This window comes from Myotis nattereri (assembly GCF_964212035.1).
Source record: "Myotis nattereri genome assembly, chromosome: X".
Taxonomy (NCBI): domain Eukaryota; kingdom Metazoa; phylum Chordata; class Mammalia; order Chiroptera; family Vespertilionidae; genus Myotis; species Myotis nattereri.
The window spans coordinates 90,910,699-90,938,319 of record NC_138078.1 but is presented as its reverse complement, the minus strand read 5'-3'; the positions used below and the strand labels follow the sequence as shown (position 1 = coordinate 90,938,319).

At 43.7% G+C, this 27,621-nt stretch overlaps 1 protein-coding gene across 1 annotated transcript; it reads right to left on the bottom strand.

The window, feature by feature from the left end:
* Window positions 1-5,642: 5,642 nt before the first annotated feature.
* On the bottom strand, window positions 5,643-27,357 carry SRPX2 (sushi repeat containing protein X-linked 2). The gene is made up of 10 exons (XM_081080889.1): window positions 27,140-27,357; window positions 22,501-22,581; window positions 16,732-16,923; window positions 12,807-12,983; window positions 12,379-12,505; window positions 11,809-11,930; window positions 10,576-10,755; window positions 10,095-10,228; window positions 7,874-7,995; window positions 5,643-6,816 (listed from the first exon to the last, which is right to left on the bottom strand). Exons 1-10 carry the CDS (start codon window positions 27,219-27,221, stop codon window positions 6,636-6,638), a joined length of 1,398 nt encoding a protein of 465 aa, XP_080937015.1. The 5' UTR covers window positions 27,222-27,357; the 3' UTR covers window positions 5,643-6,635.
* Between the last annotated feature and the right edge of the window lie 264 nt (window positions 27,358-27,621).

Genomic DNA, 27,621 nt, shown 5'->3' with positions numbered 1-27,621 from the left:
CAGGGGGCCTGAGGCTGTGCCCCCTGCCCAGCGGGGCTTAACAAGGGTGGGATCGGCCAGGTCTGAATCTAGCCAATGGTGGGGCAGGCCAGCCAGGTCTGGGTCTCATGCAATTTTGAGGCACATGTGGGTGGGTGGAAACTTGACTTTGGGTCCCATGGTGTGCCCCAGACTCTGACAGGAGGAAGATTTTCATATACATTTTACTAATTTTCTTTCATCTTTGACACTTCTATTATAGAGAAAGGGCAAATAGCAATATTAAAATATTTCCTCTAATTAATCCCCTTTTAACGTGCACAAATTTCATGCACCAGGCCACTAGTATTAATGATAAAGGTAAGGAAGGGCATTCATTTTCCTTTAGAATCATAGACTCTATCTGACTGGAGACTTCCGACATTAACTCATCGTATTTTTCCTTTTGTTCATAATTTCCCTCCTTCCTTTCACAACTCCTATACTTCCCTGGAGGGAAGAGGAAGAAAGGGACCTTTTTGGTCCAAGTTTGATAATTTCTTCCATGTCTAATTCCACTCAGCAACTGCCTAACTTTTGATTTTGCATTTTTAAAAGAAGATTTCCACTAAATCTCCTAAGCATTTCTATGACTTATCACTGCCCCCACATGTTCTGGGCTCATGATTTATGTCCCATTGCCCTGCTTTGGGAAATGAATTTTCACAACTTAAGAGCCTTTTATATCCCTCTCCTCCTGGGTCCGCTCTGAAGTCTTGTGTCTGAGCAAGATTATATATAGAAGGTGAAATATTTCTCCTTGCTTAGGGCTGTCAGCTGTCTTTAAATGAAAAGTAGAAAAAGAGGTAGAGGCAGTATAGCATAATGTTTAAGAACATTGACTCTGGAGCCAGAATACTGTTGTCTAAATCCTGACTCTGCCACTACTAGCTGTCTGGTCTTAGGCAAGTTGCCCAACTTCTTTGTGCTTCAGTTTCCTCATCTGAAAAATGGGAATAATAATAGTGCCTATCTTATAAGTTTCTTGTGAACATTTCAGAGTCAATCAATAGAATGTTTAGAATGGCACCTAGCATATAGTGAATGCTCAAACATTATAAGCTCTGCCTCTCTACCCAGCCTGATTCCTTTTCTCTAATTTTTCACTGATGACCCCCTGGGTAGAGCTAAATCAGAAAGTGTGCTGGGTCTTAACCATGATACTGGGTCCCTTCCATGAGTGTGGAACAGAAGGTCCTCTGCAGCACAGAGAAGAACACTTTTCTTTAAAACACTGACAGACTGAAGCCAGAGCAGGGGTCTGAGTATAGCCCCACTTCCCAATAGCCCTGCCTTAAATTTACTTTCATGCCTGGCCCCTAAGACTAGACTTTGTGCTGCTGTAGCTCCCACCTGCTCTATGCTCATCTCTTAAAAGTGATTATCTGATGAACTTAATAAATTAGGCTATCTTTTTTTTTTTTTGCCTTTTCTATTGTTTAGTTTTACTGAGACTTTCAGTGGTGCTTTCAAGTGTTCCTAGATCATGAGCTTGGAGCTCCTCTGATGAAGGGACAGCTTTGACTACCTTTTACTATGGGACTGGAGGCTCAGTAAGAAGAGATTGGAGGGGCCAAAGAAAGCATTCTGCTCTGGCCTGATTTTTCTTCCTAAGCTCCCACACCCAGTAGCATTTTCCCAACTCTTAGATGAAGCAATAGTAAACATAGCACTTGTCGACTAATGCCCTAAAAGGTGAAATGATAAGTCCAAGAATGTTTTGAAGCTTCTCCCACCACCAATGACACAGTTAACCTATGAGGAAAATTCAGCTACACTTGCTAAGGTGTCCTGTTTGTCGTGATGGTTCTGCCCTCTGCTGTCACCTCAGGGTAGAGGAACCATTTAAAACACGGTTGGTTATTAGTGATCCCATCCAGAGACATGTTTGTTTTGGGGGCAGTGTACCAACAACAAGGAATGGCATTCCACAGACAAGCTAAATTGGCACTCAAGAGCCAGACTCCTGGCTTTGAGTTCAAGATGGTGGAGTAGGAAGATCCTGAGCTTACCTCCTCTCATTGACACAAAAACTACAACTACATATAGAACAGCTATCTCTGACAATGGCCTATAGACTAGCAGAAAAGATTTTCTACAACTACGGATATAAAGAAAAAGGCACAGTGAAATGAGTAGGAGGGGTACAGTCTAAGTCTAGTCACAACCTATCCTATCCTCCACTCTCCATGTGGTGACTCACAAGTGGGAGGTGTATCACAACAGTGGAGGTTGTCCTAGAAGAGTGAGGGGTCCAAGCCCTAGCCTAAGAACTGCACTAAGAAAAGGAACCACCATAACAACTGGCTTTGAAAAATCTAGGCTAGGGGCTTATGTCTTGGAGAGCCGAAGGGCTGTAGGAAACGCAGGTTGTGCTCTTTCTGAGTCCTTGCACAGAGGCAGAAGTTTGAAAAGCACCTATGTCATATATAAAGGTGATACATTGAGACTAATTTTAGGGTATGTACTGGAGGGACACAGCTCTGTTGGAACTTTCTCCTGAGTTAGAGTTGCTGGTAGGTGACAGTTTCCCCCGTTTCTTTGGTCAGACATGGCAGGCACTATTTCTCCATTAAGTTTGCTAACACTGTTCACCCCTCCTTGGCATGAGAACCCACCCAGGCTAGCACTCTTTGAAATAGCTCCTGATATGCTACACCCAGTGGGGTAGGTAAATGTGGTACTCGCTGCCTCCCACAACCACATCAAAATTACAACTAAAATACAGAAGAGCCATCATTCAGAACCACCTGAAATCTGGCTGAATGGAAGACCTACAACTAGAGAATTAAAGAAGAAAGCACACTGAGACTGGTAGGAGAGGTGGAGGCTGAAATGGGCTGGTCTGACAACCACATGTGGTGTTTTTTTAATTGGGAGGGATATCTTGGCTGTAGATATCCCAGCCACACACCAGACCCTCAGCCCAGAGTTATAAGTGCTGGAAAGAGAAGTCCCTGTAACTTCAGGATATAAAAACCAGCAGGGATTGTGGCTGAGTGACACAGAAGTTGCTGGAGACCCAGACAGTTCCTCTTAAAGGGCCAGCACTTGGACTCACTCCTTTCGAGCTCCAGCTCTTGGGCAGTAGCTTGAAAGGATCTAGGGACATATGGGGAGGAACTAAATTGTCTGCCATCAGGGCAAGAACTCAGGGGCAGCTTTCTCCCAGACAAAAGTTCTTGCAGAGGTCGTTGTTTGTATGCTGAAACTTTCTCCACCACAGAGCTGAGTGGCAAACACTATATCTGAGTCTCCATCATCTGCCTCACACTGTTTGCCCTGCCCTGGTGATTCCCTGAGACCCTGCCTCACCCAATTTGCTTCCCTATCCAAGCTGTTTGCAGTGGCTTTTCCATATGAATGGACAGTTCTGGTTCAGGTTTCAGACTTCCCTAAAATCTCTCAAACAAGTAGCAGCTGGACTCAGCATGCCCCATATCACTTGATGAGCAGTCCCAGGCCCGGCACTAGCAGAAGCCTGCCTTGGTTCACAGTTTGGCCTCTCCTGGTCACCTCCAAACCAAACAGAGGTAGCAACCAAATGCAGATCACTCTGTGGCTTGTGCAGGGCACAGGCAGTGGCTGACTTTGAACCTCTAGGAAGCCCCAGAGCCAGTACACCTGGTGGACAGCTTTAGATCATGCCAGATTACAACTCTACACATCCATAAGCGACACACTCAAGGGGCAGACTCAGTGAGCACCAAAGCCCCACTGAAGCAAGTCCTGCTCCATAGGGGTATCTCCTGCACAGCAGCTCTTTTGCTGTAGTCACAGTTGGTCCTCACTGCCAATTTGCCTGGACGTAAATCCCTTCCATTGATGCCAACAGCAATCAAGGCTCAACTATAACAAGACAGTGCACACAGCCCACACAAGGGCATACCTAGAGGGCCCAGCTCAGGTGACTGGGGAGGCTGAGCCACTGGGCCCTACAGGACAACTATTACACAAGGCCACTCTACCAATTCCAGGAGACATAGAAACTCTAACTAATGCATAGAAACAAACACAGGGAAGCAGCCAAAATGCAGAGACAAAGAAACATGTCACAAATGAAAGAAGAGAAGAAATTTCTAAAAAAAATTTAATGAAATGGAAGCAAGCAAACTCCTAGATACAGAGTTCAAAAACAATGGTTAGAAGGATGCTCAAGAACTTAATGAGAGCTTCAAGGGACTTAGTGACAATTTCAAAGACATTAAAAAGAATCAGTCAGAAATGAAGGATACAGTAACTGAAATAAAGAATAATTTATAGGGAATCAACAGTAGAGGATGCAGAGAATCAAATCAGCAACTTAGAATATGAGGAAGCAAAACACACACACACACACACACACACACACACACACATTTCTCGTGCACTGAGCCTCTAGTAAGGAAATGAATGAAAGAAAAAAAATATCACTAGGAAAGATAAAGATTATTTCCAATAGCCAAGATATGGAAGAAACCTAGGTGTTCATCAGCAGATGAATAGATAAACAAGTTAATATATATGTGTATACACACAAACATCCAACTCAGACACACTGGAATATTTACTCAGTCATGAAAAAGAATGAAATCTTGCCACTTGTGACAACATGGATAGACCTAGAGGATATTATGCTAAGTGAAATAAGTCAGAGAAAAAGAAATACTATGTCATTTCACTTTTGTGTGGAATTTAAACTAAACAAATAAACAAACAAAACAGATTCATAGATACAAAAAACCTGATAGTTGCCTGAGGGTTGGGTGGTGGGGGTATGGGCAAAAGGTAAAGGGATTAAGAGATACAAACTTATAAAGAAGTCACGGGGATGTAAAGTACAGCATAGGGAATACAATCAATAATATCACAATAACTTTTTTATGGTGATACTAGGGGCCCAGTGTATGAAATTCATGCACGGGGAGGGCGTCTCCTCAGTCCAGCCTGCACCCTCTCTAATCTGGGACCCCTCGGGGGATGTCTGACAGCCGGTTGAGGCCCAATCCTAGGGATCAGGCCTCAACCGGCATCAGACATCCCTCTCACAATCCTGGACCTTTGGCTCCTAATTGTTCACCTGCATGCTTGCCTGGTAACCCTTAACCTTACTCCCCCCCCCCCACTGGCCTGATCACCCCTCACTGCCTTTGTGTGCCGGCCTGATTGCCCCCAACTGCCTCCCTCTGCCAGCCTGGTCGCCCCAACTACCCCCCCCCCACTGGCCTAGTCATCCATCACTGCCCCCCCTGCCAGCCTAATTGCCCCCAACTGCCCCCCATGCTAGCCTGGTGGCCCCAAACTGCAACCCCCTCTGCCAGCCTGGTTTCCCCTAACTGACCCCCCACCCCCCGCCAGCCTGGTTGCCTCTTACTGCCCCCCCTGCTGGCCTGGTCACCCCTCATGGCCCCCCCCCATGCTGGCCTGGTCACCCCATGCAACCTGCTGTTCAGTTGTTTGGTCATCCCTTACTAACCCCCTGCCAACCTGGTCATAGGCAGCCATCTTGTGAGGGCATGAAGGTTAATTTGCATATTACCTCTTTATTATATAGGATAGTTAGTGGACTTTTTGTGGTGATCACTTTGTAAGGTGAATAAATGTGAAATCTAACTATGTTATACACCTAAAACTAATATTATATTGTATATCAATTATACTTTAATTAAAAAGATTTTACATTCCAGAAGAAAAATTAGACATGAAGCCAATGTTTTGTTTACTCTCTTTTAAAAAGTGCTGTAAAATACCCAAGGTTGTTTATACTTAATTTCAGAGAGAAGAATCCCATGCCATAAAAAATTTACAATCTGAATTTGGAACAAAGTAACTGGGAACTGACTGGGGCTGGGACATTACCCAGATCTTGTCCATGAGCTTGTTCACTTCCTTGAACAAAAAGAAGGGAAAACCCATTATAGAGCGGCTTTGTTCCTTCAGGACAGGAAGGAATTGCTGTGGTTTGACTATACCGGTTGAAAATAAAGCCTCTCATCATTGTGCAGGTTGCAAGGTAGTCTGGTGTCACCAGGTTTCCCCTTAAAACCTGGCAATCCGCCTAATCCAGATGGCCCTTCAAGAAAACACATTATACATGTTGCAACACAAACAACCTCAAACTTGTTGTTTCAAAGTACTAACTTAAATGTTTGTGTATACTGGTAAGCCCCAAATATAGAAAGGAGTCACAAAGAATAGTGCTATAAAAAATGACCAAACAATATTATTAAATGCTTACTAAAGTAAAAAACAAACAAAACAACAAAAAACATCACACAAAACCCACAGCCAGTTAGTGAATAAATTTAGGATTTACTTATCTAGAAGACTTCGAAGAGCTGGGAGAAGCCCAGCTTAAGAAAGGAAAACCTACCACCAACCCACTGCCCAGGGCCACTTCTCAGTCTCTACGTAGCTTCTTATGCTCCTCCAGTGCTACCTAAAGCAGAGACTTGTTTAGGGAAAGTATTATGCAGCTCTAAAAAGGTTCCTGAAAATGTCCCAAGATTGGTGAACCTCATCTACCTCAGAGTCCTGTCCCTAGAATTATGGGAAACCATTTCCTCCTTTTATTAGACCCTGGTTTCAGCCAACTAGGGGAGCTTTTCCTTTGACCTCAACCATGCCCTGGCTCAAGTTTACTCGCATACGTCCCTTTGTTCCAGACGCTGGGTCAGCTCCTGATTGCTCAGTAGGTAGTCATCAATGAATGTGAAGATTTCCTCCGGGGTGACAGGTTCCATATAGCGTTCCCGGTCAATTCCCTGCTTGTCAATCAACACCATGTTGAAGTAGGAGCGAGTGAGGTGCTGGAATTGCCTAGAGAGAGGAGTCCAAGGAGGTGTGAGATCTTGTCTGGGCTTCATTCCATTAGGCTATATTACCCTTTGACCTTTTGTAGCTCCACTGATGGACTAATTCCTTCCCCAACCGAGTCCTTGTCTCCACTACCTATCTCAAAACCCTTCGTTTTTCTCTGCTCTGACCCTGCACTTGCTGACCTTGTATGTCTGGCTCTGCTAAGCTGTCCCTTCCTCACCGCAGATGGAGCAGCTACATTATTACTAGGTGATGTTTCTCTCATGTAGTAATGTGGGCTGCATAGAATAAGTCCAAGGAGAACCAGTCACAGTGCTTTCTAGACTAGTGTTTTCTAGAATTGAGCTGGGCATACTTGCACAACCATACATGATAGCTCAGAGGTAGATCAGTTCACCTGATCAACTCTTGCATCTGTAGCTGCAAGTCTACAGTCTCCTTCCTCTGAGTGTTTCTCAGTGTCTCCCTACCTGGGACTGAATCTTTCTGTCACTATGGAGAATGAGACCTAGAGGCAGGTAGTGTATCTAGAAAAGAGAGGTGTGGTGGCTTTATTGGCTCTGAGTATATGTGGAGGCATTGGAAGGGTGATAATGGATAGATAATGAGAAAAGTCAACTTCTACCGCATGTCACCAATAGTTTGTTCTTCCCCCAAGGGTAGATAGATATGATTCAGATTTCACTGCCTATTGGAGGTCCAAGTTTAAGAGATGAGGCCATGAGGCAACAGGATCAGAGGCCTATCTGAGTCATGCTTGGGCCTGTGACTCAGCTCTGGCTATACTTCAGAGTCAGGGGATATGCCTTATTGGAAAAAAAAAAAAGCACAGAGTCCTGAGATGGTTTGGGATGGGGCCTGGTCCTCTGTATTTTAAGCCCCCCTCCACTTGATTCTGATATATAGCCACTCTCTGATCTTAACTAATGTACCCAAAGAGTTCAAACATGGTAGTGCCCCAAGAGAGTAGTATAGTTGATTCTCCCACACACTCCTGTTGCCAGTGTTTCAACTAGGGTTTCTGCCCACCCCTTCCCTGTGGCCCTTCAGCCTGGACCTGAGCTCCTCGATGATGTTGGCTGACAGCTGTTGCTCCCTGATGCGCCCCACCTCCTGAGGTGGCTGCCCCACCAGCTCGATGATGGTCACATGCCGCAGGTCCAGTCCACAGGTGGATTGCTGGGAGGGGAGAGAAGGTTTTATGGAATAGGGCCTCAGACTCAAACCTAAGACTACTTCGCTGATTCTTCCAGGGACCACAGTGAGGCAGTGTGGGAAAGGAGGGTCTTCCCTCCCAAACATCACATGATGGGGCCTACAACCTCTTCCCTCTGTCATTCCTGATTTACTTGCCCTAACGGTGTTTTCTTTATTCTAATTAAGTGTATGAAGCTGATTATAACATGTGGGGTAGAAAAGAGAAATATAATTTTTAAATTGCAGGAACACAATCCCTACTTCCTTCATTTTTTATATGTTTTAAACTATGTAGGTTCTTTTTTTAAATTGAGATACTAATTGACATATAATATTAATTTCAAGTATACCACATAATCATTCAATATTTGTATATATTATGAAATGATCACAACAGGATGTCTAGTTAACATCTATCACCATACATAGTTATATTTTTTATTGTAATAAGAATTGTTAAGCTCTATTCTATTAGCAACTTTAAAATATACTAGTACAATGCAATATTATTAACTATAGTCACCATAACTTATTTATATTACAGTTGGAAGCTACATAGGTTCTTAATGGATAGCTATTGTGATATGATAATAATGGCTATTATTTACTGAATACACATACCTAATGTTTTGCAGGCATAATCTAACTTACCCCTAACAAGGCAGGTGATATTCTTATCCTGTAGAGTAAAAAAGTAGCTTGCAAAAACTTGCATGACAGTAAAATTCTTAGCCAAGATTTAAACTTAAGGCTGCTACTGCCTACCCAAGTGTGTGCTCCTTACCACTAGGCTACAATCTCTGTCTCCAGGATTTCTCAGAAATAGTGCCAGTGTTCTTCTCATTACCCTTTGTTGCCTTCCTCACATCAGGCAGTACACCCTGTAATTCTACCCTGGCTCTTTGTCCTGCATTGCCATGCAGGGTTATCTCTGAGCCAGTTACCTGGGGTGAGGTTTAAAGTCTCAGTGAACACTCCCTGGTGCCCAACCCCTTGTCTAATTTTTGGGCTACTCCTCTAGTCCTGACTTTCAGAGTCACTGTCCTTATTGGCTGGTTCCAGTTCTTGTTCTTGCTTTCTGTTCAAGCTGAGGTATTGCCTTTGCTTGCCTTTTTTTGCGGGGGGAGGGGATCCCTGGAGGAACTTGGTCCTTATTGGTCTAGATACCCAGGGTCATGCTTTTTATAAAGCTGCTTCCATCATGGGCCTCTTGGAAACTTAAAAGATTCAACCTTTAGAAAACACCTTTATAGCTCCTTAGAGCTGGTTCTCTTAGTCTTGTCTTCATACCCTGAATTCTCTTCAAGATCCTAGTCTATTTTCTTTATAAATCCCAATGTTCATATCTATTCTGTCCTATTCACCTTTCCTTCCCCATAAGTGCCTTTGGCTAGGTATCTCAGTGTGTTAAAAATCATTGTGCAATTCCCTCATTTTACTTTGAGATATCACAATACTTGTCTTTCTCTTCTGTTATAAGTATTGGTTAAAAGCACAGATCCTCGAGTCAGACTGAGTTCAATCCTAACCCAGTCACTTACTAGCTAGTGATATTGGGCAAATCTTTAACCTCTCTATGCCTCAGTTTCCTTACCTTTAAAATGAGGATAGTAATAGTACCTACCTCTTAAGGGTTGTTTTGAGAATTAAATGAATATATATAAAACACATACTTATATACCTGGTACCCATCTAGCACTTACCATATAAGTATTTGTTAATGCTATTATTCTTTGAAAACATAAACATAATTTCATCCCAACATTTACATTTAATCATACTTATTTTACAAGTCTCTCTACAGTGCTCCACCACACTCCCTTCCTACCCTCACCAAGCCCCCTGTAAGTCATACCCACCATTCCAGGTTCCTCACTGCCTTTTTAGTAAAAACATAGCAGTTTTGAAAGTGTGATAAATTTGTCTAGAGTAGAACTGGTCAACTGTCCATAAAGAGTTTGAGGAAATAGAGTTTGTGCTGTAGAAAAAGCAACTCTGATTTGGAAGAGGTAAGGGAATAATGGGGTGAGGTTAGGGCATATATAAAGAAGCTAAGCCTGAATTAGGGGATTAGGTCTCACCTGTAGCATAGAGATCTGCATTTTGTAATATCGGTTGGAGGGATCAGGAGCTGAGATGATGATGAGGCGTTGTTTCTCATAGAACTGATCCAGAAGGCCAGCAGCTGAGTTGACATTAACATTAATCTTCATAGCTAGGGCAGAAGCAGATGGCCAGTCAGAGTATGGCCTTCTCCTTCACCCCAGCATGGGTAACAATATCTTCAGGAATTCCAGTCTTTCAGGATAACCCTTTTTGGTTGTTTCTCCCTTTCCTTGGGGGAAATCCTGAAAGAATACTTGGAAATTTTAAACCCTTCATCTTGGAGTAGGACTGTCCAGGAAGAAAACACTAGCCCCTAAAATAAAAACATTTTAGAACACTCCCCCATTCTCATATCACACACATTACTATTGAATCCCTGTGCTATACACATCTGGAGATCCTCCAAAGTAGCCATGATCAATATATTCACTCTCCTCATTCCCTGGTTTCACTCACGAGCACAGATGGGCGGTGATCCTGACCACTGGCGGCTGGACTGGCAGACCCGGGAGGGAGTCCCTTGGCGCTCATAACCTCCATCACAGTGATATTCGCAGGTGGCACCATAGTTGTTCCCGGCGGAGGTGCAGGTGAGGTAGCCATGCTGTGGTGGTTTCAGTGATGGGCAGCGTCTCACTGTCAGTGAGGAGTTCAAGTTAGGGGCTATGGTAGCTCTTTTAAGAAAAAAAACGGTTAAGAGGGTGCTCATGCTGGGTTTTCTAGATCAGGAGACCTAGGATGATCAGAATGAATGACTTCTTCATATTTCCAATGACTGAGGATAAAGGCTGAATTTTCTTAAGGAATTAAATATGAAATGTAGACAAAGGTGTTCAAAAAATCTGGAAGGACAAGTGAATATACATATTGTCATCATTCTGTAAAATAAATATTGCCACTTTTGTTTTCAGACTTTGTAGACACCCTACATAAGGATGACCACCTTATAAAATTAATTTTAATATTAAATATAAATAGAAAAAGACTTACATATCCATCAGTGGGAGAAATATTAAGCAAATTATATTCTAAAAGTAGATTATTATGGTGTCATTAAAATATTTCTGAAGAATTTTTAAAGAACATGGGAAATTATTTGTGTTATAATGAAAAGGGTGATCTGAGATTGGATATACAGTATGATCTCAACTATGTTTTTTTTAAAGTATGTGTAGATAAAAGACTGGAAAGAAAATACTAAAAGGTTGCTTCTGGACAATGGGGTAATATATTTTTTTCCTTTGTATATTTCTATATTTCCCACATGTTCAAAACTGAGTATAGATTATATTAATAATTAAAAAGCAAAACAAAACAACACTAAACAAAGGGGTAAAATCAGGCATGCAACACCACCAATTTTAGCAAAGGTGAAAGACCAAGGATGCAGGCTGATTAGATTTGATGATTAGAAGGCCAAGAAAAGGGATACAGAATATCTTTGTAAATTTTATCTAGATTTAGGAGAATGAAAAAATCCTGCTGGGGCGTCAGGGTTCCTGAGACATATGTATGCACAATATCATGCAGGCTTCCTGAATAACCCATTTTAGTGAACTTGTTTTTCCCCTCTCCCATAAGTGTCTGTTTCAGGCATAGAAAAGAGAGGGTTGTGGTGATCATCTACGAGGTCAGGGCAGAGCAGGAATAATGAACAATGTGGAAATGGAAGACTTCTTTTGGACGAACCTTGTACTTTCACAATGAACTTGCAGCTGGCCCGGTTGTAGGCTCGGTCATAGGCAGTGTAACGAATTACATGCTCTCCTTCGGGAAAGTGAGAACCAGGCTCAGGGCCCCGAAGTGTCACCCTACATGGAACAGAGTGAAATAATCACTAAGGCAGTGGTTCTCAACCTTCCTAGTTTCACGACCCTTTAATACAGCTCCTCATGTTGTGGTGACCCCCAACCATAAAATTATTTTCGTTGCTACTTCATAACTGTAATTTTGCTACTGTTATGAATCGTAATGTAAATATCTGATATGCAGGATGTATTTTCATTGTTACAAATTGAACATAATTAAAACATAGTGATTAATCACAAAAACAATATGTAATTATATATGTGTTTCCGATGGTCTTAGGCGACCCATGTGAAAGGGTCGTTCGACCCCCAAAGGGCTCGCAACCCACAGGTTGAGAACTGCTGCACTAAGGAAAGAGACTCTTAGGATCAGGGGCACATCATCACAGTAGTCTCAGCCTGAGAGCGTGGGAGAAGCTGCTGGGGGGCATAAGGGGCATCTATTACTCACCTGGTGATGGTACCATCAGCAGAATCTTTCACCAAAGGTGGGTCCCAGTATACTCGAGCAGTCAGTTTCTCCGGCTCTGCCATTTTTTCACGTGAGTGGGGACAACGGATCTTGGGGGGATCTATGTCTGCCAAGGTCAGAAATTAGGTGCTGACTCATGGGCCCCCTGTCTTCCCTGAAGGGAACCCATAGAAGTAATATTGCACCACTGGGTAGGGAAAACATACACTCTCTATTCAAGACGCTTAATGAAATTGGGGGAAAACACCAGTTGCAGGGGAAATGATCACTTCTTTAAGCATGTGTCCAGAGTGCCATCCTCATAGCAAGCAGAAAAGCCTTCTGCTATAAGGATTCCACATCCTTTGTGGACACAATACCAAGATGACTCTTTGCAGCAGGACAACTGGGAGCAAACCAACATTTACCTACACATACAGGCTCGCCTCCACTCCATTGACCATCTTCCATACAGATTCTACTGCGGTCACCTTCCAGGTGGTAGCCACTGGAACAGCTGTAGTCACAACGGGAGTCAAGAAGCACCCCATTTGTGCAGGTGTAGGTGCCACTCGTAATGAATGGCAATGTGTGGCATCTCATCTCTAAGAGAAAACCAAGTAGAAAGCTCAGTGGCTTATGGGACTATCTGGATGATGGCATCTAGCACAGGGAGAACCATATCAGAGATAGCATAAAATACAGAAAACCCTACCCCAAACTGCCCTTACATTTTTGTGCCTAATTGGCTCTTTTTACTAATTGCTTTCTTTTTTTTTTTTTAATATATTTTATTTATTTTTTACAGAGAGGAAGGGAGAGAGATAGAGAGTTAGAAACATCGATGAGAGAGAAACATCGATCAGCTGCCTCCTGCACATCTCCCACTAGGGATGTGCCCACAACCCAGGTACATGCCCTTGACCGGAATCGAACCTGGGACCTTTCAGTCCGCAGGCCGACGCTCTATCCACTGAGCCAAACCGGTTTCGGCGGCTTTCTTATTTTTATACTAGAGGCCCGGTGCACAAATTCATGCACCACTGGAGTTCCTCGGCCTGGCCTGTGGGATTGGGCTGAAACTGGCTCTCCAACAACCCTCAAGGCATCCCGGATTGTGGGATGGTGCAAGCCAAGCCGAGGGACCCCACGATGCATGATCGGGGCCAGGGAGAGATGCAGGAGGTTGGCCCGCTGAAGAGGGACCCCAAGAGGGCTCCAGGGTGTGTCTGGCCCATCTTACTCAGTCCTGATTGGCTGGACCCCAGCAGCAAACTAACCTACCAGTTGGAGCATCTTCCCCCTGGTGATCAGTGCATGTCATAGCAACTGGTTGACTGTCTGCCCCATGGTGGTCAGTGTGCGTCATAGTGAGCAGTTGAGTGGTTTTAGCATATCATTAGCATATTACACTTTGATTGGTTGAATGGCCAACTGGTGGACTGGACACTTAACATATTAGGCTTTTATTATATAAGATTATAAGGTACAGTAGTGCTGGGGAGGGGTGTTTCTCAAAGAAGTAAATTACTTGTCCAAGTGAATGGACTTGAGAATCACACCTGAGTTTAGATCCCAGCTCCACTCATTACAAGCTCTCTGACTTGAAGTTACCTCATCTCTCTGAGTCTCAGTGTTTTCACCACTAAAATGTGGATACTTCAGCCTGGCTGGTATGGCTCAGTGGTTGAGCTTCAACCTATGAACCAGGAGGTCACAGTTTGATTCCCAGTCAGGGTACATGACTGGGTTGTAGGCTTGACCCCTAGTAGTGGGCGTGCAGGAGGCAGCCAATCAATGATTCTCTCTCATCATGGGTGTTTCTATCTCTCTAGCTCCCCTCTCTCTCCCTTCCTCTCCCAAATCAATAAAATATACATATTTTTTAAAAATGGGGATACTTCATAGAACTTCATAAAAGGGATAATGCATATAAATGTCTGGGCTCATTTAGGGCCTCAGCTGCTATTCATTTTTACCTCTTGTTCCTCAAATGTTAGATATCCTTGAGCAAATTCAAAGCTCCTTTTTGAATACTAGAGGCCCGGTGCATGAAATTCTTGCATGGGTAGGGTCCCTAGGCCTGGCTGGTGATCAGGGCTGATCAGGGCCTTCTGGCTGCCATCTGGGGCCTTCCTTCCAGCTGCCAGCCAGTGCTTTCCTTCCCTGGCTGCTGGCTGCCAGCCAGGGCCTTCCTTCATTCTGTGCCTCCCCCTGGTGGTCAGTGCACATCATAGTGAACGATCAAACTCCCGGTCTCCAGGTTGAACTCCCAAGTGGACAATTTGCATATTAGGCTTTTATATCTATATAAAAGCCTAAGCAACCATTGCAACTGAATGGACGACTGAACAGGCTGCATGGGGTGACCAGGCCGGCAGGGGGGTTAGTGAGGGGCAACCAAACAACCGAGCAGCAGGCTGTGTGGGGCAACCAGACGGGCGGGGTGTTAGTGAGGGATGATCAAACGACTGAGCAGCAGTCTGCATGGGGCGACCAGGCCAGCAAGGGGGCAGTTGGGGGAAACCAGGCCGGTGGGGGGGGGCAGTTGGGGGCAATCAGGCCAGCAGGCAGAGGCAGTTAGGAGCAACCAGGCCAGCAGGGGGGGCAGTGAGAGGCAATCAGGTGGGCAGGCAGAGGCAGTTAGGGGTGATCAGGCTTCCACAGGGGACAGTTAGGGGCAATCAGGCAGGCAGGCAGGTGAGCGGTTAGGAATCAGTGGTCCAGAATTGTGAGAGGGTGCAGGCTGGGTTGAGGGGACCCTTCCCCCACCCATGCACAAATTTCGTGCACCGGGCCTCTAGTATATCGATAGTTTTGTTATTGCCACAAGCACTCCTCAGCTGAGGCCCACTTACATGTGAAAGTAGGTTGGCCCTCTCACTGTGTGAGAATACAAGTCAGGCCAGTGCCTGGAGGGCCAACTTTGGCTAAAGGGGAATCCGTATGCTTTAGATACCACATGTGCCAGAAGTGGAGACTGCTACCATGAGGTGATTGTGAGCCTATGCTTACCAAAGTCTAGCTTGAGACATCTGATACTTGAAACAAGTGGGCAAGCCACACATTCCTTTACATTTCTAAGTTCTAACCCTGCATAAATTCAATTACTGGAGCTTTGCATAAAGACTCTATAAGCTATGTTCATTTTGCTTCTTGGTCAAACCAGACTTGAAGATTATTGCCTTTTATGTTTTTAGTATTCTGCATGCAAAAATTACTTCCTTGAAATCAGGGCCAAGAAAAAATGTTTGTCTTTGCAGATGAATTTGTTTTCTTAGTATTATATGACAGTAAAAATGATACATCCAAAGCATTTGCCCTTTTGTCACTTATGAGAAAGGGCAAAGTCAGATTCACTCTTCAAATATAGTAATTAAGTCATTCTAGGCACCTGGAAATATGTACATCTCCATTCTTTTAATTGGTTTTATGTTCATTTATAGGCTTATATTATTTCAGTTTGTGAGGCTAATTCTAATTTATTTTGTAAACAATGGCATCCAACTCTTAAAATAATTAATTACGGACATCTAAAGGGGTGTAGTGGCTTCCTTATTTCTGACTATAATGCTTTTCTCCTCCACAGCATCTTTTCTGACTAACCCAATATCTCTGAATGCTCAGCACTATGTGTCTGGTCACACTGCCTTCATGTGCACATATTTGTGTTCCTATCCATTAGTCTATAAGCTGCCTGGGAGGAATTGAGATTTGAGTAAGCTCCTGAAACAACCAATACAGAGCCCTGCACACATGGGGGTCCTTCAAATGTCATTCAGAGATAGACATATAGACCGACAAAGCTCAGCTGCTAAAAAAGGGTAGCCTGTAGCGCTGGAATAAGATAGAGATTTGGGAGCTGAGAGGGACATGGTTTGTAATGTGTGTATTAGCACCCCCAAATACTAGCCTAAGCACTCTTTGTGGCTTTCCGAAGAAAATGAAGAATAACAGATGTCTCATAGCTTCACTGCCAAGGCCTCCTAAGGCCTTAGGCCAGGAAGTATAGCAGTGTGGGAAAGAGTCTGAGTCCACACATCCTTGAGAGTGCCAAAAGAAGGCCTAGGTCCACATAAGCCCCAGGCCCAAGTCTTACATGCACTCATTTGCTTCCCTGAGCCAGAAGAGCCGGTTGCTATTTAAATGCTCATGTTAATTGGGCAATAAACACAAGGAGAGAAAATGAGCTAAAATGTTAGGATGGAGAAAGGCCATTTTGAGTGCCTGTGAAAAATTCTTAATTTTCACTTGACAGAGGGCATAGTAACGCCTCCAGGCATATACACTCAGTGGCTGGCTTGCTGACCTTTCTCATATATACACATCAGCATCTGCACACGCACCACTTACGTCTGCAATAGGCAGTTCCAGACCAGCGGCGGCTTGGCAAGCATTGCACCGACCTTCGCCCAATCAGTCGAAAACCCCGGTCACAGGAGAGCTCACAACGAGTGCCCAAGCTGCTGTGATAATTCCCTCCCCTTGGTGAATAGCATGTGGCTTCTCCGTCTTGGATATTTAATGTATAACACCATCGGGGGACTGTAACAATAGAAGAAAAGTAAGCTGAAGTACAATAATTAAGACAGTGTATTGGTGAAAGGGCAGACACATAGATCAATGGAACAGTGAATAGACCCACACAAGTATGTTGAAATAATTTTTGACAAAGATTCAAAAGCAATTCAATGGAGGGAAGATAACCATTCAAACACATGTTGCTGGAGCAATATTGAACTTCCATAGATAAGAAGGAGGAGGAGGAGAAAGAGGAGGAAGAGAAGGAGGAGGAGGAGGAGGAGGAGGAGGAGGAGGAGGAGGAGGAGGAGGAGGAGGAAGAAGACTTAGAACCTCAATCTAAGTCTCATACCTTATATAAAAAGATAATTCAAAATGGATCATGAATTTAAATGTAAAAGGTAAAATTATAAAACATTAAAAAAACAGGGCAAAATCTCTGGGATCTAGAGCTAAGAGTTCTTAGACATGCAAAGCACAATTAATACAAGGAAAAAAAGACAATAAATTAAACCTTGTCAAAATTAAAAACTTTTGTATTATGAAAAGCATTGTTAATAGATGAAAGACAAACCACAAACTTGGAGAAAATATCTGCAAACCACACATTCAACTAAGGACTGGTATCTAGAATATATAAGTAACTCTCAAAATGCAAAAGGAAAAAAGCAAACAATCCAGTTAGAGAATGGACAAAACACATGAACAGATATATCACTGAAGAGGATATACTAAAGAAAATAAGCACATGAAAAGACAGTCAGTATTATAAGTCACTAGAGAAATGCAAATTAAACCACAACAAGATACCATTATGTACCCATTAGGATATCTAAACTTTAAAAAACACCAACAAACAAACAATAAAAAAAGCTGGCAAAACCAAGTGTTGGTGAGGATGGAGAGAAACTGGAACTCTTACACATTCCTGGGGGAAATACAAAATGACACAGCCACTTTGGAAAATATTTTGGTAGTTTCTTCTAAAAGTAAACATACACTTGCCATGCAACTTTTCAATCCTACTTTGGGTATGAAATGAAAACCTATGTTCATACAAAATCCTGTATATAAATGTTTTAAAATACCTCTATTCAGAATGGCCAAAGCTGGCAACAATTCAAATGTTCTTCTGTGGGCGAATGGTTGAGGCCCGGGATAACCTCAAAGAGGCAGCCCTGGGCAAGTTCTTGATGTGATGAAGCTGTTTGGTATCGTGGTGGTGTTTACATGACTATGCATTTGTCAAAACTCATAGAACTCTGCACCAAAAAGAGTGAATTTTATAATAGGTAAATTTTTTTAAAAAAATTAAATGATACAAATATGGAAGCTAGAGAGAGGAAGGGAATGCAATATCAAACAAGGCTGCTTAAGAATGAAAGTCCAATCCCAAATCAATACTGAGCACAAAAGGTAATAGGGCCATCTATAATAATATAAGTGTAATATGCTAATTAGACCGGACAGCCAAACGACCTTCCAGATGAAGCCAGGGCCGCGAGGGCTGAGCCCCTTGCATGAATTTTGTGCATTGGGCCTCTAGTTAAATCATAAAAGCATCATAAAGTCGTCTCATTGGCTACACAATAGGAATGACTTTTCAGCAGGTTCAGATTTTAAGGAGCACCTATAAATAGACAGAGGGCCACCTGTCCAAGGATGCATACACAGTATGACATAAATCTGTTAGTCTCAAGTTGGGAAGGCTAAAGCCCCATATGAGCTCATTCAATTCCCAAATCCTAAGGGACAAAAACAAAGGGAGTTTGAATAAAGGTTCGTCAGGAGTTAAAGGAAGAAAGGCTGGAGCCTCCGCTTGAAGGCAGCTAGAGAATGAAGACAGTAAGAACGCTATCCTTCAAGCAACAACACACTTGTGGCTTTCAGCATTAGTTTTGTGCATGTGGCTGTGACACAAGGCTGCCATCTGGAGACACCATCTCCAAACTACATAAAGTTGGAAGCACTACAGTTGCATAGCTGTTAATTTTGTGATCACAACACATATCATAAAGACTTTATATGAGAGGCTGGGGCCTCAACAATCACTCCTGTCCTATTTCTCTCCAACATTCTATCAATAAAAATACACATTAGATTGGAAGAGATAGAATAAGAAAACTTAGTAAAGGGAAATATAGAGCTAAATAAGTTCAAATTTGCAGGTTCAGAGGAATCCTGGTATAAAGAAAACATGTTGGGAAGCTGAAAAAGAACAAAAATATTATCCCAATTTTCTTTTTCCACCCAGAATTATTTGAGGTATAATTGACAAACAAACTGTATATGTCTAAGGTGTACAATGTAATTTTTCAATTATAGTTGACATTCAATATTATTTTATATTAGTTTAGATATGCAGCATAGTGGTTAGATATTTATATAATTTATAAAGTGGTCTCCTTCATAAAAGTCTAGTACTCACCTGGCACCATACATGAACTATAGTCACCTTGCTGCACATTAGATTCCCAAAAGGAAGAAGAATGCAGCTTCTGGAAACTATAGCCTGGTAAGAGCAACAGTACTGATAGCATAGTATTTAAATACAGGCTTATGAGCAGTTAAAAAGAGAAGTGCTGATCTCCAGGTGTCCTCAAGAACAAGTCATTCAAGACTGACCTCATTTCCTTTTTGGTTAGAGTCACCAGACTGGTAGAGCAGGGGAAATTAGAGGATACACTATGTGGAAGTCAGTGAGGCATATGACAGTGCCCTTCATGCCATTGATGTGGATGACATACAGAAATACAGGAGAGATGACAGTATAGTTATGGAAGTTCACAACTGGCTGAACAACTGTACCCAAAGAATGCTGATGGGAAACTGAAACCATGCTAATTATGGCATGGTGAAGATGTCTTGCAGGAAATGTGTTAGTCATTACTGAGTAGCTTCTGTGCGGTAGGCACCATGCTTTATATTTTCACTTCACATCCATCATCTCAAATAGTTCTCCCAAAAGCGTTATGTTGCAGGTGAGGAACTAACTTGCCCACTGTCCCTCAGCAAGTAAGGAGCAGAGATTTTTAACCCAAGCTTTGACTGGCTCTAAAACCATTTTTTTCCTAACTCTATTATCTGCTCCTGTAAGTATGCTAGATTTTTATTTTGAAGTATGCATTTACATTTCTGAATAGGTAATATAGCCACATGGTCCAAAATTCAAAAAGTATAAAATGTTACAGGGTAAAGCCTCTCTCCCACCCCTGTTCCAACACATACTGCTACTTGGTTCCCCCATAAAGAACCACTGTTAATAGTGTATGCATATCAAGCAACTAAAGCAACTATTACTACATATTCTTATTTTTTACTCCTTTTTAACATTTAGAATAGTGTAGTATGCTCACTGTTTCCACCAATGCTTTTCTAAAATAAACAAAATATTTTAGAGACCTTCCCATATCATTACAAGCATGCACCTTACTTAAATGAAATAACATTTATAAAATACACTAGTGGCCCAATGCACAAAATTTATGCACATTAAAAGGGGATTAATTAGAGGAAATATTTTAATATTGCTATTTGCCCTTTCTCTATAATAGAAGTGTCAGAGATCAAAGAATATTAGCAAAATTTCTATGGATATCTTCCTCCTGTCAGAGTCTGGAGCACACCACGGGGCCCAGAGTCAAGTCCCCACCCACCCATGTGTGTGTCAAAATTGCATGAGACCCAGACCCAGCCGGCCCCCTACCCCATTGGGCTAGATACGTGGTCGGCAAACTGCAGCTCACGAGCCACATGTGGCTCTTTGGCCCCTTGAGTGTGGCTCTTCCACAAAATACCACTAAATACCATGTGCGGGCACACATGTACAGTGCGATTGAAACTTCATGGCCCATGCGCAGAAGTCAGTATTTTGTGGAAGAGCCACACTCAAGGGGCCAAAGAGCCACATGTGGCTTGAGAGCCGCAGTTTGCCAAGCCACAGTTTGCCTACCACTGGGCTAGAGCCAGACCCAGCTGGTCCCACCCTTGTCAAGCCCTGCTGGGCGGGGGGGTGCAGCCTCAAGTCCCCTGTCAAGCCCTACTGGGCAGGGGGCACAGCCTGAGGTCCCACGTCAAGCCCCGCTGGGTGTAGGGCATGGCCTGAGGTCCCCTGTGAAGCCCCGCCGGGGGGGATGGGGTGTGGCCTCAGGTCCCCTGGCCTGGCAGCGGGGTGGGGGGGTGCAGTCTCAGGTCCCCTGGCCCAGTGCCAGGGTAGGAGGTGTGGCCTGAGGTCCCCGTCAAGCCCCACCAGGCAGGGGTCACGGCTTCAGGTCCCCCAGGCTGGTGCTGGGGCAGGGGTCGCAGCCTGAGGTCCCCCATCAAGCCCTGCTGAGTGGGGGGCAGAGCCTGAGGTCGCCTGGCCTGGCACCAGGGTGGGGGTTGTGGCCTGAGGTCCCCTGTCAAGCCCCACGGGGGTAGGGGGGGCACAGACTCAGATCCCTGCTGATTGCTTGTTAAGGCTCATTATGGGATCTTGGCCTCTGCTATAGTGCAGCCATCTTGTGTTACAGAAACCCCCGCCTCCACTGTGGGCGCCACCATCTTTGTGGTGGAGTGACAGTCAATTTGCATATTCCCTCTTTATTATATAGGATAGCACAGTGTCTGGCATATAAAGGTGTTTGTTTGGGATCAAAGAGCTGGAAGGTGGAGTAGCTGGGACTTGAGCTCAGTCCCACGGCCTCTGAACTATGCAACTATTCACCTATCACTTTTCAGGGATAATAAAGGAAACAAAGTGCTTACAACAGGGTTAAAAGGGCCTTCTCTGTAATTAACTTCAGATAATGCTGGCAGAGTTACCAGCTTGCCCAGGGCTGAAATAATCCTCAGGGAAAGTGGAAGATATTGCCTGCTCTAACTTTTTTTCTAGTACAGGAATAGTTATTCAGGATTCGTCACAGGCAGTCCTTCTGCCCCTCCTTAGAAGAGTCTTGTAGATTATAGAGCCTTTCCTAATTTGGTCTCACTCTATTATATTCAACTTTATTTTCTACTACTTCTTCCACATCCCATTTCCTCCAATCAGGCTGGTTTCTTCCTAGCTCCTTCCTCTAAGTGGGTTTGTTCGTACCACTATATCTGTGGCCATCTACTTGTCTGAATGCCCTCCCCTCTCCTTTCCAGTTCTCAAAATTCACCCATTATTCAATAATTAGTCTAAATGTCATTTTTCATGACCCTTTCCCTGACTTCTTTTTCTTAACATTTATTGCATTTACTACTACCACATAGTTTCACATTTACTTGCTCTAAATGTGCTAATTTTATTGCCTCCTCACTAATCCTTCCCAGCAGAATGTAAGCTCCTTGGTGGGTACAGTATTTGTATCATCCACAGGTTTACCTTGTACAGGACTAGGTTTACTGGAGGTACTCAGTCCATATTTAATGGCTAATAATAGATGGGCAGCCTTAGTGCTAGAGAGGTGAGGTCAAACAAGTCAGTAACCAAGTTAATGACTGGAAATCATGGCCCCTAATTCTCTGAGCTTCAGTTTTGGCACATATAAGCCAAGTTGGATGAGGATGCTTCAGGGAGGGCCTAGGCCTTAGGCTAGAAAAAAACCTTTTCTGAACCTGAGAAGCAGTGAGTATTACCTCGGTAGTCTAGGGCAGGGACCTGTGGGACCTCTTCAGCGTATACTTCATTGTAGCTTTCATCTGGGTAGTAGCCTGAACCTAGAATGAATAAGACAATATTAATATGACATATTGATTTCTCACTCAAGTCCTCCCAAACCATTCCCCCTTTCAACTTGGTCCTTTACTGAGGATAGGGCACTCCATATAGGGGTGGCGAGCCAGGTGGATATTTAGTGGGAAAAATTCTTCCTTGTAAAGCAGCAGAATTATTATGGGTAAACCTCAATACCTTAGGTGCATAAAGGGGGAGCTAATGGGGTGGGGAGGGGGGGCACTGGTAGCACTAAAAGCCTCCATTCAAAAGAGAAAAAGGCTAAATATCTTGATCATCAGTCAATCCCACCAGTCTGGGCTATAAATGACCCATTTCCTTGGTGAGTCACTAATAACCAAGCTCTGAGGTTGGACAGCTGTCACAGATAGGAGGAAAAAATAGAACCTGAGTAAGGGTCTTTCCACTAGTGACAAGCCTGCTCACAGTCCTCAGAAGGATGTGATTCCTCAAGCTCCCACTAGCCCACAGGGCACCAACCTTTTGCCACCTGGTTGCTATTGCTAAGAGTGGCATGCCAAGACAAAGAGAGAGGGCTCAAAGGGCAAGGGGAAATGAAAATAGTTTTATGTCCTGAGTGGTTTGTCCTGGTTTGGAGGAAAAAACAAGCAGAGTCCCTTGGAGGAAAAAGCAAGCAGAGTTCTTTCTGGTTCCTCTAATCAGCAGGAGTTTTACAGGGAGCTGATGAGCTGGAAAACATTTCCAGTCCACCCCCATTCCGTTAAGTGGCCCAGTCCCTGGTACAGGCAGGTCTGCGGCTGTCTGGGAGACTAAACAGTGTGTTCCACTAGACGGCAGGAAATCAGTCAGGAACACAAACTAATTGGAATACAACTTGGTGCTTTCCGGAGTGAAGTTTCAGGAAGTGCTCCTTCCAGCCTCCCTGAGCCCTAATGCACGCACAGGAATACAACAGCCAGTCATGCTGGAGTCAGAAGACAATTCCTCACTTCCAGGAAAGGTTGTGTTTCCAGGACAGGGCTGGGTTTTAGTTCTGGAGCCCTTGGCCTGTGTAAACACTCAGACCACAAAGTGCCTGCCTCCTCTCTGGGAAGAAGCTCAGGGCCCCCTACACAAAAGGTTGGAGCAGATGGCTACATGATGAAGCTCCTCCATTCCCCACAGACTGGGGGTGGAGGGTATTGGGAAACCAGTCCAGCTTGATGAACAAGGGAATGAATCAAATAGAAAATTTGCCTTATGAAATCATGTCCTCATTGGTTTGCCCTCATTCCAGAGGAAAGACTTCATTTTTTCTCTTTCCCCTGACTTTTTATATTTTCCCATTTAGTTCTTCTGGCTTCCCTTTATGTCTCCCCAGGCTTGCTCTCGCTTTTCTCACATGGGAGGTTTCTTCATGGAGGCCAAAAAACTCTCACCAGCTGTTTCAGTTTAGCATTAGCTTCAAACAGCTCTTGTAAACAGGAGGCCAGATGTGTGTGGTTCCCTAAAGCAGTGGTTCTCAACCTTGGCTGCACATTAGAATCACCTGGGAATCTTTTTAAAATCCTGATTTCTGGGCCTCATCCTCTGGAAATTCTGTTTCTTTGTTATGGGGTGGGGCCACAACATTAGTAACAAAGAAACAATTTCCGGAGGATGAGGCCCAGAAATCAGGATTTTAAAAAGATTCCCAGGTGATTCTAATGTGCAGCCAAGGTTGAGAACCACTGCAAAGGATTCAGTCCCCACACTCCTGTTCCAGAGCTTGCTTGTAAGGAAATGACCAGCAGGGAGCAAGCCTCTGTTTACCAGACCAGCAAACAGGAATGACAGAGGCCTATGGCTGGATAACAACAATGACTGCTAACATCACTCATCACGTGTTCTGTGTTTAGCCCGTTACATGTGTTATCTCATTATGCCATCCTAACATCTCTGAAATTGACACCCTTATTTCTCTCTAATGTATAGATGAGGAAATAGGTTCAGAGGAGTGAAGGAGTAGCTCAAGTTTCCCAGCAAGCAAGAAGTAGAGTGGACATTCCAGCCCAGGGCTGTTTGACTCTCTCAATACCAAACTCAGACACCCCACTAAAGATGGCAGTAGGGGAAAACTTTGAACAATGTCCAGCAGCAGGGCTAAAAATCCGAAATCTTTTTTGCAATCCAGCTTTTTTTACTCTGTGTGTGTGGGATGTAAAGCCAACAAGTATTTTACATCATTCTAGAATTACAGGGGATGTGGGAAAGCTGAGGGAAGACTCAGTCAGATAATTATAGTCTCCACCAGGGTGCAGAGGTAGCTGCACCAGTGCCAAGTTTGCTTTGTGATGGCAGTCACCTTACCACTTTAAGCCTTTCCATTTTCCCTCTCTGCCTGTCATTGGGTATTTTCGATGAATATTAGGATATTGAGATGAGACATAAGAAACTAGAAGGGCACCCTTTCTACATTGTTCTATCTGCTTGTCCCTCTTCAGCCCCGGGGTAGAGAGATTGGGCAGCATTCTTCAGTGGTTACTGTAAGGTCTATTACTGGGTTCCATAGTACAGACGCTCTAAGCACTGCCCTTCACAGAGGTATGGTTGGAAAAGTAACTGATATTTGAAGACTATTTCCAGATCCACACTAATGCTTGGCTTATAATAGCAAATATGCTCTGACTTTCTGAACTGCATAGATATGCCAATATACACTTCTAACCCACTGTTTGCTTTATTTATGTTCTTAACCATTCCCAACCTCTGGCTGATTATTCCTGGGTCCTTTTACTGATTATCCCTGCTTTCCTTGTGCCATTCCCATTTGAGAACAAAGCTATAGCTGGGAACAAAACCGTGCTGGATGCATATAGAGAAGTCAGTATATATAGCGAATGCATGAATAAATGAGTGGAACAAGCTCAGACAGCTGAGCTAGCAATTTGGAGAAAGATTATTGGAAATTTTCCAAATTTCTCTCATCATATAGTCTCCTAAAAACAGAATAGGGAAGAATGAGTGGGTTTGCAGGGCTGTAGGAGATTTCCCAGCCTGGGCTCCTCAGAATGAGTGGTGACCTTGGTGATTCTTGTGGGAGTGGGAGTGCCAGTGCCACCTTTGCAAACAGCCCTTTGAGAAATTCAGATAGGTCTAAGTTTTAAAATAAAACTGCCCTTTCCTCAAGACTCCAATAGCTCAGGCTTTCACCCTGATTAAGGTAAAGGCCTTTGTATTCCATGAGGTTTCTTACAGGTGTTCAAAATCGGGCTTTGAGGCATCTAATCTCCACTTCCTTAAGTCCTATGGTCTTTGGCTGGATTTTGGTGTTATGTACTTGAACTGAAGCTTTGGAAGTTGGGGTGGATGGCTCCTTTAACTCCAAACAGTGTGTACTTTGCCAAGGGCTTGACTTGAATTTCTTCATCTCAATGACATCCCTTGTGCTTCACCCCCTACAAAGCTAGGTTAAGCCAAAGAGGAGAAGTTTGCATATTTGTTTGAAAGCTTCATGCAGCTGTTCCAGACAAACAGAGCTATTGCCAAAGTCCTCCATCAGGAACCCAGGACATGTGGAAAATTTTAGCTGCAATGACTGTGGCTGTGATGGAAGCAGTTTGTTATTTACTCATCTCTGGATATTTTCCTAATTCCATTGGTTGGGCCTGTCTCCTTCCCCTACTCTCCCCCAGCCCTCCATGAGGGCAGACACTGCAGGCCACAGAATATTCTTAGCACTTGGAATTACAGCTGGACTCAGTCAAAAACCTCTGTCTGCCCCCTCATTATCTTTCCATCATTCTTCCTACTCCTCTTCCCCCTCTCCTCACTGACTCTGTTCTCTTCAGCTCCCTGTTTCTAGGGGCAAAGGATGAGACATTCAGGAATCCAGAACTGCCCATCCCTTCTGAAGCAAGGAACAAGCCAGAAGAAATTGGGGGATTCCTGTTTAAGAGAATGTGATCTGTATTGTCATTAAAATCTTTGGTAGAAAGGGGCTTTAAAAATCTCATCCTATCAATATGATCTGGGGTGAGAGAGAGAGAGAGAGTGGGGAGAGAGAGAGAGGGAGAGAGAGGGAGGGAGGGAGGGAAGAAGCTAAGTGCAGAAGCAGGTGAAGCAGGTGAGACAATGGACTCAAAAGCCATGTAGTCCGACCTTCTCATTTTTGTTAATCCTCACCCAAGTATGTTTGTTCCATTGATTTTTAAAGAAAGAGTAGAAGGGAGGGGGAGAGACACACAGAGAGAAACATTGATTGCAGAGAGACACATTGATTAGATGCCTCCTCCATTTGCCCCTACCGGGGCTGGGAATCAAGCCTGCAACTGAGGTACGTTCCCTTGACCAGAATCAAACCCAGGACCCTTCAGTCCATGGACCAGCACTCTATCCACTGAGCAAAATCCGCTAGGGCACAGGCTGTTTTCAAATATCTTTTAGTTTGCCTCAAAGCCTCCCTTAGTGGCCTATTACAACGTTTAACCATCTTTGTTGTTGAGAATAGTTCTTGGTATCTAATTTAAGTATCTCTCATTGTAGTCTAACACTTCCCTTCTCCAAGACTGGTCCAGGCCCCACCTTCCCTGGAGATAATGGGCCACAGCTCCTAGAACTTACCTGCTAACCATGTTGGTGTCACTGCTTGAGCAAGGAAGAGCAGCAGAGAGAGAGCTCCTCTTTGAGTTATTTTACCCGCCATCCTTTTAAAGGGTAGGGATTGTTAGGGAGACAAGAATAGGAGTAGATGGCCAGAAGTACCAGAACAAAGGAAAATAACTTTCATAAATCAGCCATCAATGAACTTCCAAAAGTGAGAGGAAGCAGAAATGTGGGATCTGTGAGGAAGAAGAGATTTTTAAATTAATGAATGCCTATTTTATCATCCCCCTTTTGTAAGGATCTTCCACTTTATAGAATAACAAGACTCTATTTGTTATTTATGGTATTTTTCCTTCCCAGAAGAAGGATATAAAAACAATCAATTTTCAATTGACCTTGGTGAGATCAGATACAAATATTCCATGGTACAAGTTATAGTGAGGGACACTGAGGTACCAAGACCAGGAAAAGGCCAACATAAAGTCATCCTATGTAATAAG